The following is a 14,014-nucleotide window of genomic DNA, read 5'->3' as shown; positions in this document are numbered from 1 at the left end:
CTAAAAAATATATACAAATGGTCAAGAAGCATCTGAATAACAAGTGCATGAACAGTATCACTAATTGTTGGGGAAATGCGAATCAAGACCATAATGAGATACCACCTCACACCTGTTAGAATGGCTATTATCAAAAAGACTCTTGTCAAGGCTGTGGAGAAAAGGGAACCCTAGCGTACTGTTGGGAATGTAAATTGGTATAACTGCTTTGGAAAACAGTATGAAGTTTCCTCAGAAAATTAAAATAAATAAAAAAGTAGAACTATGCTCTCATCCTGCACTCCCCAAGTTCATTGCCACATAATTCACAATGGCCATGACAAACAACCTAAATGTTCATCAGTGGATGAATGAATACACACACATGCACACACACACACACATATACATATATAATGCCATATATATAAAATAATATATATCAATAATACAAAATACTATATATAAAATAATATATTTTGTGTGCAACTTTATATGTAAATATATGCATTATTTATAAATATTTCATATATAGATATTTTATATAGACTTATAAAATTATATACAATATATACAATTAAAGTAGAATAAGTAGTTACTGAGAATTAAACATTTGGTTTTAGTTCTAGCTAGAGCATAAATTATCTGTATGATGGTTGACAAATTTTTGAAATAAATTGAAGATAAGCTGCACTGCCCTAGGGTTGAAGAGAAGGCGTGGAGGACTTAGATTCTGAGGCTAGTCCATCCCTGTCAGGTTTCCTCTAGTCTTTTGCTTTGCCCTAATTTAACTCTGTGAACACCTGGACTGCACAGTGGTCAAGGTCACCAGTCTTTTGTGAAGGGCCGGATAATGGCAGGGTGATGCAGGAACAGAAAGAAAAAAACTACCTTGCTCTCATCTTCTTTTCCTACCCTTCCCTTGTTTCTCTGTGTCTCAGGCAGCAGCTGTCTACATGTAAGTCACAACCCTCTACCAAACCAGTTCAAAGCAATCCTTTGTCTCCCAAGGATTTCTCACTTTTTAAAAAATTTGTCAGATTTGATATCTCTCTACAGGTTTTTTTCTTTTTTGGATAAATTTATTTTGGAATAAGGAAACTATAGCCTTTTTTAATACGTCATTTTGATGAGAGCTCATACCTAATCCATGTAATTAGCTATAAAATAAAAATTTGAGTTAGGTTATATTGAAAGTCCTCCCTATTACTACCTATTCTCTGATTTTATTGTTGAAGACAAATATTTTGTGGGGGGGGATAAAGAGAGGCCCATATGGTAAGACTATAGTTTAATAGGAAAATATATGGTCTTTGCAAATTTCAGAGAGTTGGTCTTTGCAGATTTCAGGCAGACCTAATTTTGGTCCTACCACTGATGAACTGAGTGGCCTTAGGCAAGGTATTTAATCTTCTAAAACTTTAGTTTCTTTGATTTTGAAATAAATACTGTGTCTTATCATAAGGTTGTAGGGAGAATTAGATGAGGTTATATATGCAAAATGTACAATAACTCCATTAAGTGATGATAGCTATTATGAATGGTCACTAAGAACAATTTTAACTCATATTTTATATCAGGTTTGCTTCTGAAATTAATGTTAAATACCTCCCATACCCCATTTTTCACTAATTCAACTCCATACCCCATTTTTCACTAATTCAACTCAGAACAACTTTAATTCCAGATAAATAAACCCATAGTGTGGTATGATATTTTCTCCCAGTTTACCTTTCTGATGGGTCTATTCTTTTCAGTAATACATGCATACATTTAGATATCACAATCAATTAGGATATGTTCATTGACTGTCATTTGAGTTTTCCAATTTGAATTCACACTCCTCTGTTTATGATACACCAATTATTTTCAGGGAGTTCAAGAAAGAAATTTAAAGCAGGAGATTTTGACTTTCAAAGTATGGAAATTCAGTTATACAAAGAGCTTAGTGACACATGCACACTCAAATTCACAAAATGAATGAGGAAAAAAAAAACCTTGAAAATGTAATAACTGGTAGCAGAGAGATTTTAAAATGAATGTTAGATTGTTCTGGAAGGTGTTAGCAGCTCTTCAAATGTATCTGAATAGCTGTGGAGAATAGATAATTATTAACAAAATTTGCCAAAGGGAGATATCTATTAAAAGTATAATAACTTCCACGGTACTAGTGAAAGGACAGTTTTTACAATCAACTGAAAAATATTGTGATTTGGCACTTGAGAACTCAGTCAGAAAGTAGTCTTGGAACAAAATAAAATATCTTACCTGGATACTTTCCAAATATGCATAAATTCTAGAAGTTGGTTCAGATAAAACTGACTGTGGTCATCTTCATGCTGTAGACAGCAGAATATATTAATATTTATAGAGTGAATAGGAATGAGTACCAGATAAAAATAGGTCTGTAACTTCCTGCTGTCATTTTATTCACCTCTTTTGATAACCCTCATTGATCATTTTAATACTTTGTTTTAAAGACTTTACAAGACACTTCTTAACTCTGTAGGCATTCTTTAAAAAAAAAAAATGAATCAGAAAGCTGAGCTTTGGTTGAGGATAACCTCAAGGATGATTGAAAAACATCCTGGCATCACCAAGGTCAGACATTAGGTTCTCCTAGCAGAAAGGCAGTTTTGCAGACACTAGTTCTCTCACATACATGCATAGTCTCTTTACATTCAGGCTGTGGATGCCATGGCAGTCTGAGACTTGATAGCTTGTCACATCGGCTGGCAGACTCAGAATGAACTCCATTTTTCAACTTTACCACATCTTGCCTCCCAAATATTAGTGTAAGAGGAATTATCAGGGGGCCTGTGTTTTTTCCCAAGATGAGCAGAAACTGCTCATTGTAAAATATCAGTTCTGTGGTCCATATGCATAAACACACAAACACACATGCATACATGCATGCACACACACACACCCTGTAACTCTTCAATTAGCAGTTCTGCAACAGGTGCTCATGAAAATACTATGCAAGTCTGCAAGGGAGAATGCGATACACTCCCTCTTAATGGCACTATTTCACTACACACAGCTGTTAAGTTTGAAAGCTAAATGAGTCCCTAAATACCTGGAGTGCATGTAATCTTGTATGTTAATACATGATCTATTTTTAAAAGTGCCTATTAGAGCTCCTGAAAACATCAGAAGGAAGACCTTGATATGGCCTAAGGTCAAAGGTATATTAATATTTTTAATGGGTGATTTTGTGAGGAAGAGTAAAGAAGCTGTTACATGGAGAGAATAAGGCCATCCCTATAATACAGTATGTTGAATGCATGCTACAAAGAAGAAACACTTTGAGAAGAAGAAAAGAAAACTTTTTCTGAAGTTAAAACCAAAGCAAGCATATAAATAATGACTTATTTGCATCTTTCTGTATAGTATAATCATATTCATTTTAAAACCACTTTACTTGGCTTCCAGAGATGCTTTTGGGGGAGAAATTGGCCTTTGTCATATTGTCACTTATAAGAAAAGTATTTTTATTTAAAGGAACTCAAAAGTCTGGCGAACAGGTTTAAGCACTTGTCCATGGAATATATTGTACACTTTACTTTTCTCCAAAGCTGAAGGTCATTCCTTCATCTTAAGGAAAAAGTTAAGGTGTCTCTTTTTGTCTTTTCCCTACAGAAATCTACTGCTGTATGTGTTCTGTGAATGTTTCCTTGAGCAAGAATGAAATCTTGGTTTTTATGATTAATATCAACAATGTTGGCAATCCTTGTCAAATTTGAGAGAGATAAAGAGAAAAATCTTTTTATAAAAGACTCAGTTATACACATCTAATGAGGATGGGGATTGTAAAATTTTGAAATCTAGAAAGATTTCTAAGGACTTGTCAACATATCAACATATTTTATGAATAATCTCATGGAACAAGAATTAAATGACCATATTTCAGTATAACACAAACAAGTTTAAAATAGGAAAGGCATCTGAGATGAATTGAGCTTTGCGGTATACTTGTACAATTAGAGAAATCTCACATCTCGAGTGTAAGGCAATGGTGTCAAGAAATTTAACAGAATAATAATCATCATTATGTTCCTAGTATTATACAGAAGAAATATTGTAAGCCAATTTACGTAATTTTACTGAAAAGGAATATAATTGTTTATAAATGTTTTTATATAGATAAATTATGAAAATCATAGAGAATTTTGATACTATGTTAAACAAAAGAATCAGCATCTCCTTATCATAGGAAGTTTTTAATAGTAAAAGGCTAACATACCATCTAGTCTAACACCTTAATTTTATGACACCAATAATTGATACTTATGTAGTTCTGATTAGGCACAGGCACTGACTTAAGCTCTTCACTTACATTTTTCAATTAAGTTCTAATAATAATCATATTAGGTATGTATTATTATTTACATTTTTCTTAACAAGAAAACTAGGTTGAATATAAGCATGTGTCCAAGAGCAGACATTTGAATTTGGCAGTATCAGTCCAGAATCTGTTTTTAAACAAGTTGCCAGATCAGTAAATTTAACACTCTATTTTTTTTAAGGTGAAGGCTAGGTCTATGTAGGATTTATACATAGAAGTAATCACTACAACTCGCCCTTCATATTCATCTGTATCAGGTGTTCCTACCCCAGGCTTTAGAAACATAATTCTTTTCTTTCAAAGCACATATCTCTATCAGACGTTTTTTTAAAAAATTATTTTATTTTCCTTTAGAGAGAGAGAATGCATGTGAGCACACGCATGAGTGGGGGAAGAGGCAAAGGGAGAAAATCTTCAAGCACACTGCTAGCTGAAGGTAGAGCCCTTTGTGGGGCTTAATCCAATGACCCATGAGATCAGGGCCTGAGCCCAAACTAAGAGTCAGTTACTCAACCAACTGAGCCACCCAGTCTATGAGACTTTTTAAAATGTATATTTGTTTATTGCATGTCTTCTTTACTAGGATCTGCATTCTAAAATAAGTAATGACATGTCTTGTTTGTCTCTGAATCTCCAATGTTTAGAAGAGTGCCTCCTATATAGTAGGTGCTCAATTATCATTTGTTTAGTGAACAAATGGGTATCATTCTGTGCATATATGTTTTCTAAGTCATAATTCTGAATTTTAAATAGGTTCACTAACCTATTCCTTCACATATGAGATCCTCAAAGGCAAGTACTAAAGATGGCATGTAAAGATATTTAATAAATATTTGTTGAATTAATTATTTTTAGATTGTATCTGTAATGTACTTAGCATGGTATCTGAAAGTAAATAATTACAGATATTAATAAAATATAGTATTTTCTCTTTATAAATATGATGCTGAAAAAAATCCTTCAAGAGCCAGGATTTGAGGAGATGGAGACATAGAATGCCTTTCTGATTGTCTGTGTTTACTCTTTACTCTGACTGCTCTTTAATTGAGAGTCAGAGCTGGTTAAATCTCCTGGACACTAAACTCTTAGAAAGCCTTGTTGATTTTGTTCAGTATTCCAACATTAGAGTAGGGCCTAGTACACTTGCTGTTACATAATTAATATTTTGAGTGAATGGAGAATATATAAACCTCTGTGTCATCAAGCATATTATCTATTTTTAAATATAGTGTTTGTGCTAGGAAAAGTTATGGATGAGAATCAGCATTTATACTCTTTACCTGTAAATTGTTGAATTAGCTAAGAGATGTGATATTCACTGTAGGAAGTAAAGTTTGTGAGTTGAAGCATAAAAAGGCAGCCATGTAACTTAATTCCTGCTATGATACAAATGTCACATTGAAAAGCAGGCATTTCTAGTGACAGTTATACACTTTACACGCAGAAATGATTACATGCTTGTCCCAACAACATATGACAATATCCCAGAGATACTTAATTGACTGGCATTATGGTATAGTGATCTCTGTTATCAGACTAGCTCTGCTTAAATCCTATCTCCCTATTTACTAACTGTGAGACTTTGGGCCATTCAGTTACTCTTTTGAATTCTTAGTACTTTCATTTAAAAAAGGAAAATAATAGTAATTATCTTTTTTTTCGCTCTTGAGCTGTTGTGAGCGAGTTAATACATGTAAATACCTGTGATGTCCCAAACTTTGAGGTAAGTGGAATAGCTGTGGAAAACAAAACAAGGGGCTCAGCCAATTAAATGTCTGACTCTTGATTTCAGCTCAGGTCATGATCTCAGGGTCTTGAGATCAAGCCCCACGTCAGGCTCAGTGTGGGGAATGGAGCCTGTTTAAGAATTCTCTCTCTTCAGGGGCGTGTGGGTGGCTCAGTGGGTTAAAGCCTCTGTCTTCAGCTCAGGTCATGATTCCAAGGTCCTGGGATCGAGCCCCACATCGGGCTCTCCGCTCAGTGGTGAGCCTTTCCCCTCTCTCTGCCTACTTGTGATCTCTTTCAAATAAATAAATAAGATCTTAAAAATTTTAAAATAAAAAGAAGGAATTCTCTCTCTTCTTCTCCTTCTGCCCCTCCCCTACTCTCTCTCTCTCTCTCTCAAAAAACTAACAAAAGAACAAAAGGATTAGAGAGAGAAAGAGAGGGCACGTGCTAGTATTTTTATCAGTTGTACTGAAAGTCACATCTGAACATTTTGCATTCAGTCACATCTAAATCCCAACTTGTCATATAAATTGATAGCATAAAGTATTGGCTATGGAGAATGACTGGGTTCAAACCCTGGCTCCTTTGCTTGCTTACTAGTCCCATGAATATGATCTGGGGAAAGTTATGGAGCTCCTTGTTTTTCACTTTTGTTAGATTGAAGATTAAATATAATAGAAAGGTTAATTTTCAGACATAAAATAAATATCAATACACATTGTATCTTAGTAGTGGTGTTAAATGGATTTAAGGATAAACCTTAATTGACATGAAACTGAAATGTTAGTGATTTGTGAATCACTACCAATGAGGTAATCTTTTTAACAACATGAAAGTTCTCAAGGAGAATAGAAGTTGTAATCATACGTTTTCTCTTCTTCCTCCATGTTGAAATGAAACATGATGATTTCAACTTTTTCAAAACATTGAAGACAATTTGAAGACTCTTAGGGTATATTAATATTGAGAGTATTAGTTGTACTTCATAATGTTTCTCTGTGGAGATTTCAGATGCATACCCTGCAGCTGTCAACACTGGCTGAGTTGAGTACCGGTTCCAAAAGATTTTTCTAAACAACTCTCTTTTGGCCTCATTATGTTCTATTCCACATAGATATATTGCAACCTAATGCACCACCTGACACTTTTTATGATGAAACACCTCAGACTAGGGGGGAAAAAAAGAGTCATGCACTGGAAATCTGTTATCTGATGTAAATGACAGGGTGATGGGATTTTTGCTTAAAGCAGGTAATTGGAAGATTCTACAGATAAAGCTGCCAAAATATCAAAGTTCATTGCATACTGTGCAATTTTGTTTTGAAATAACTCAAGACATAGGGAATAAAATTCATATCTAACAGCATGAAATTATGTCATTAAAGCACAGTAATCCCTTTTGAGGTAGTTTTATTATGTATATTATGAATATTAATCTGCCCTGATTTAAATTGTGTTGACACCGACATAAACTCTTCAAATAGAACAAGAGTTGTGTTATTTTTCTTTCTTCAATGGTTTCCCCCTTCACATTTTTTATTCTGTTCACTTCCTAGTGGCTTCATGGATAGTATGAATGTAATAGCTTTAATAAATTTCTCATAAATGATTTTTCCAAGAGACCAATTGATTTGCTATTATACTAAGGTTACAGTAATGTGTTCATGTAATTGCTTCAGTCCAAATTGTTAACAGGCATTTAGATAAATATTTCATTATGTTTCAGTAAATATACTCAAATGAACATGTATTCATTAAGCTATGTAATTCCAAATTGGTAACAATCCATAAAGATGGGAATGTTGTCCTTAAAATGATCAGCTTGGAAATTGAAACTGATGCTAAGAAAATCTTACCTTTCGAGATAATTTTCCTGGAACTTCTCCATTTTTCTGCAGATTAAGTTGAATAACAGATTTATCTTTCTGAAATATTCTGTGGCTCCCCAAAGAGTAATCACTAAAGGAGAAAAAAAAATGAATAATCATTTCTGCCCAAAATACCCCCAACTGTATGTTTTCCTTTCTGATTTTGTGTCTTTGTTTGTTTTTTTTTTTTTTGAAACTTGATCTGGTAAAAGTTTTATATATAGCCTTACTTTCTTATATTTATTTAAAATATATCCTCATATTAATTTTTAAGTGACAATTTTAAAATACTACAGTTATTAAGATATTACAATTATTTTTCAAGTGCCTCAAGCTAGAAAGTGATTATATAGCTTTAGGATGGACATAAATTATAATAAAGAATATATTACATATTCAGAGTTAGTTTTATCCAGCCATCTCAAAGCTGAGGACAACATGTTTCTGTGAGGTCTGATACGACAAAGTATATGTGGAGCAGTGAGGTGGACATGTCATAAGCTTTAGAGACAGATTTACTAGTTCCATGACAGGCACACCAGTTAAACTCTCTGAAACTCAATATATATTTTTTAGAATTGATATTATTAATAATCTACATTATTAAGATTATATAATCTATATAATTATATATAGTTATATAGATTATATGTAATCTATATAATAATCTATATTATTAATAATCTACATTATTTGATGAGCAGATTAAACTGAAAAAATATCGCCACGTATTCAGATACTTCTAATGGCATAATTTTTCTCCCTCCCTCCCTCCCTCTCTCCCTCTATAAGAGTCATTCAAAAGGATGCATTTGTTAATGTTCTTTGTATAAGGATCTTAGTTAAATATATGAAGGGTTTCAGAAGGGGGGAAAAAACCTTATATGTTAACATTTGAGGCCATTAGGGGGATATATTCATTTATCTGGAGAAGTCACTAAGTATTTGAGAACACTTATTCTCAAAAATGGCTGAAAAATAAAGCATTACTCTGTTGATAGCTACTAAATTTTCTATAAATGTTCTTATTTTGACAATTGCTATTTTTTTAAGAAAACGCTTGTCAAAATGGTGATAGTATTCACAACATGTGTTCTATACCCTATGTCCCTTCCTCCTGTTAGATTCCTGTCCCCGTGCTCTCCATGAGCTTTAATTGCTTCTTGAGTTATTTCTACTGCTAGTCTAAACATAAGGCATGGCATATGTATTCTTAAGCTCCTGCCTTCCTCCTCACTCAAGTTTTGCTCCAAAGGCATTCTCCATACTCTCACATGAATTCAAATTCCTCTCCATTCATCCCCCACCCCCAACTCCTCTTTCCATGCTTAGAGTTCTGTTTTCCTATTCCTATACTGGGAACCAGCTTAAGAGTAGTGGTCCACCTTGCTATCAAAGTTTCCTTTCGCCAGTGTGTTGAAGTCTAGACAATGGACCCCAGTCTGGTGTCTTCAGCCTTAGATATGGTTTCAGCTTTCTGGAACTATTTTATTTCACCCACCTGTATGTATACTCCTTACTAGGGCTTTGAGATAAATTCGATGGCCTGCAAATATGAATTTCAGATAGTAGTGGATTATTTTTTTAGTATAGGTGTATGTGTCATATAATATTTGATATATATTTTTAAAAGTGGGGGTTTTTATGAAATTCACATTTAACTGGACAGGCTGTATTTTCATTTACTAAAGCTGCCTGTTCTACCCCTTTCTAAAAGTAGGATCTAAGTCTTCCCTTTTCTTTGCCTCACTCTGTGTATGTGTGTGTATATGGCAAGATCTGAGTAATTATCAGATTTTTGGTAATTATCAGATTTTGCATGTCTCTTTTTTCCCCTATAACTCATCTCCCCATTTTTTTAAAAGTTACTTTATGGGAATGTACTCTCATGGAAAACATTTGAATACAGTAAACTGTAAAAAACAAAACAGAGAAGAAAAATTCTCCTCTTTCCCTTTTCTAGAATAACAATTATTCAGAGTTTATGGCACTTCTTTTGTAAGCCAAAATAAGTGGCCAAGTACATATATGTTAAAAATGAAATCATTTTATTTTACCTATATCTCTAGCCTATAGCTAAATATATTTTAACTCATTTTTGAGACTGTTTTATAATCAGAAAATTTAAACCATCTCTCTCATAGCAATGCCTTCTGCTATGTAATCATTGGTTTATAATAACTATAATTTTTTTTTTACTATTTTCTTTCATTTGTTGAGATTGAATCTTCTTTGAGTCTCTTCTTTATCTTTAGAGTCTTGGAAGACATAAGTATATTTGTTAATCTTCCAGTGGTTACCCAATTTTTAAATAACATGTATCTTAAGTCTTTTCCATTGTAACCTCAATTTAATCACTGTGTATATCGCACTCTCAAATAAGCCTTAGAGCCTGAATATGACTTCAGTTCATTTCTCTTCCATTGCCCTCCACCTGCCCAATTAAAGATCATTTTGAATTTTAGTTCCATATTCTCTTATCACTTAACTGATGAGATCAAGATAAGTGTAAATAAAACAAAGTTAGAGATGGGAATTATAAAAAAGACATCTTAGAACATTTTGTTTTTAACTAAAAATGTCTAAATAGACTCTCAGTCACCTAAGTGTTGATATCCGAGTAAAGAAAGCCTTTGATATAAGATGCAGAGTCTGTTGATTATAATTTTGTGACTTCTTTCTGACATAAACCAAACCTATAAGTAATTATCTCTAACTTCTTATTCCACCTTCTTTATAAAGAGCATGTACCTGGACTTGAAGAACAACCTGAATAAAGAATTGGTTTAGATTTTTATAATTACTGCTCTAATCTTTTAAAGTTGTTTCTTCCAAATTTAATTCAGCAGTAATAGTTTTTAATGATTCCTCTTTATCAATTATCTATAAAGAATTCAACTTAATTTTTTTCGTAGCAACATTTTCTTTTTTGTTCTTTATACTTACGTCCTTATATACAATCTGTCTGGAATGCATTTGTTGAGTAAAGAGTGATGTATAGCTCCAATTTTAGACATTTTTCCAACACAGTGAAAATTTTCTGGAATATCTTTAATGAGGACATCTTCTAATCTTTGACCTATTGCAGTTATCACATGACTAGTTTTCATAAATATCTGATCTGTTTCTGGACTCTAAATATTCCATTAATCTATACATCTCTTCCTGTGCCAATACCAAATTGCTTCAATTATTTAATTTTCTAGCATATTTTGAAGTGTGGAAATGAAAGTCACTATTTAAAGTAAATTATATTATCTATTTTTGCACAGTTTCTCTTCCAGAACAATTTTAGAATCAGTGTGCCACTGTTAAGGAGAAAATGCTAATACAGTGTTGACTTATATTTAATTTATGGGATTAAGTAAGAAGAATTGGTATTTTTATAATATTGAATCTTCTTTCAAGGGTAAGTATATTTTTACACGCACTCTAATTCTCTTCTATGCCCTTGAGTAAAGTGTTAGTTAGTATGTCCTTACACATACTATGTTTTTTGCAAGATATTTTATAGATTCTGTTCTATTTTAAGTCAAAGCTTTTTTTCATGGTATTTATTCATTGGTTTTATGTGTTGACTTAGTTTGTCGAATCCTGCTGTAATACCTAATGTTTTTCAGTTGACTATTTTGGATTTTCTAAATAGAAAATTATATTCTATTAAAATAATTACTGTTTTATCTATTGCTTCCCAATATTTTTGCTGACTGTTGTCTAGAACCCTCCTGAATAGTAATAATGATAATAGACATCCCTTTCATTTTCTTATTTTTATAGGAAATCCCTTAAAGGATTAACAGATGGATATAATATTTGCTGTGTATTCCTGCGGTGTATTTTTCATGTTTTATTTTGGTAATGATTTTTAAAAATTATAAATAAGTTTCAAATTTTATCAGATAGGCTTTCTGTATCTGGTGCATCAAATTGAGAAGACCATTTATTTCTTGAATGTGTTACTATATTAATTATACTGATCTTCCTAATGTTTAATTATATTTACATTTTTGTATAGATTGTCCCACTAGCAGATTTTATTTACATTTTTTTAAGGTTTTGGTTTTTTTTTTTGCATTTTTCAAAATTTAGATAGACCTGTAATTGTAAAATTTTATTACCTTTATTTGCTTTAGGCATCACAATTAGGCCAGCCTTGTAAACTTCATATACCTTTTCTCTGTCCTGGAACAGTTTATATAATTGGAAAATCTCTGTTCTCTGAAGGTTTGGTGCAATTTGCAAAAGCTAACTTTTCACCCCACACTGCTCATTGTTTGCTTTTATACTATGTACTTTTATTTTATTTTATTTATATTTTATACTTTTATTCTTTTATACTACTTTTATACTACTTTATACTTCTCTCCCTGAGCTAAATTTTGAAAGCTCATCATTCCTTAGGATATTGTCTTGTTTTTTATAAAGCTGTCAAATGAATGTCCTAAAACCTTCCTATTTTATTTTATTTATTTTTTTTCCAAAACCTTCCTATTTTAAATATCTTTTGATATTTTATCTAGGACCTCCACAGTCCCTTTGCAATTGTTTTGTCCTTCCCATGCTGTCACTCTTTATTTTACCAGGAGTTTTTTAGAAATATTTTTTCCTGCCGTTTCATGAGAATTTTGGTGGGCTATGGGTAGAATTGCATTTTACTATATTAATCCTGTCCTGAGGATATCTAATTATCATTCTAATAATATCATGTATGATTTTGCATGAAGAAAGATCTCAAAAACTGGAAAGGAAGAACAGTTCTGGCTCAAATCTCCCATTTTGCAAATAAGGATACTGGGTTTGACAAAATAAGACCAGACACTAGAACATAAATATTTGGAGTAAAAATAGCACACTTAAAATTTATTTATAGATTCAGGCATTCCTGGTATAATGTGATACATGTGTTTCTTTTTTTCTTTCTTTTTTTTCCACAAGTTTCTTTTTATATAAGGGGGCAGTGGGGTGTTTTGCAAATTGTGGGCTAAAAATAACAGGTCTCCTGGGAAAAACTGTTGGAAGACACCACTCAAACCAATACAGGTCTGTAACCAGAACACACACAGACAAAGATATACAAATCTGAATAAAAACATCAGCACAGTTTTAAAACAACTTCTTGCTAGATGTATCTCCAAAGGCAAAGAAACAAAAGCAAAAATGAGCTGTTCTGACTTCATCAAGATAAAATGCTTTTGCACAGCCAAGGAAGCAATTGACAAAACCAAAAGATAACCAACAGAATGGGAGAGATATTTGCAAATGTCTTCTCAGATAAAGGGCAGTATCTGAGATCTATAAAGAACTTATCAAATTCAAATCTAAAAAATAAATAATCTAGTCAAGAAATAGGCAGAGGATATGAACAGATACTTCTCCAAAGAAGACATCCAAATGGCCAACAGACACATGAAAAAATGCTCAACATCACTCACATCAGGGAAATATAAGTCAAAACCACAATGAGATACTACTTCACACTGGTCAGAATGGCTAAAATTAACAAATCAGGGACAAACAAATGTTGGCAAGGAATGGAGAAAGGGGAACCCTCTTACACTGTTGGTGGAGATGCAAGCTGGTGCAACTACTCTGGAAAACAGTATGGAGGTTCTCAAAAAGTTGAAAATAGAGCTATCCTCTATTTTATCCAGCAATTTCACCACTAAGTACTTACCCCAAAGATACAAAGGTAGTTATCTGAAGAGGCACCTGCACCCCAATGTTTACAGCAGCAATGTCCACAATAGCCAAACAATGGAAAGAACCCAGATGTCCATCAACAGATGAATGGAAAAGGAAGATGTGGTATGTATGTATGTATATATATATGAATATTACTCCCCCATCAAAAAATGAAATCTTACCATTTGCAAAGACATGGATGGAACTAGAGAGTATTATGCTAAGAGAAATAAGTCAATCAGAGAAAGACAATTATCATATGATTCCAATTATGCAGAATTTAAGTAACTAAACAGAGGATCATGAGGGAAGGGAGGTAAAAATAAAATAAGACAAAATCAGAGAGGCAGACAAACCATAAGAGACTCTTCACTATAGGAAGCAAACTGAGGGTTGCTGGAGGGGAGAT

General features: G+C 32.9%; 1 protein-coding gene across 1 annotated transcript in view; it reads right to left on the bottom strand.

The window, feature by feature from the left end:
- PIK3C2G (phosphatidylinositol-4-phosphate 3-kinase catalytic subunit type 2 gamma) overlaps window positions 1-14,014 on the bottom strand; it is a 325,900-nt gene that overhangs the window by 287,245 nt on the left and 24,641 nt on the right. Inside the window, exons 5-6 of the mRNA XM_059404484.1 lie at window positions 7,912-8,014; window positions 2,248-2,318 (exon numbers count right to left, since the gene is read on the bottom strand). Of these exons, the coding sequence (XP_059260467.1) occupies window positions 2,248-2,318; window positions 7,912-8,014 (174 nt within the window). The remainder of the gene's footprint in view (window positions 1-2,247; window positions 2,319-7,911; window positions 8,015-14,014) is intronic.

This window comes from Mustela nigripes, chromosome 6 (genome assembly GCF_022355385.1).
Source record: "Mustela nigripes isolate SB6536 chromosome 6, MUSNIG.SB6536, whole genome shotgun sequence".
Lineage (NCBI taxonomy): Eukaryota > Metazoa > Chordata > Mammalia > Carnivora > Mustelidae > Mustela > Mustela nigripes.
This window is presented reverse-complemented; position numbering and strand designations above follow the sequence as displayed.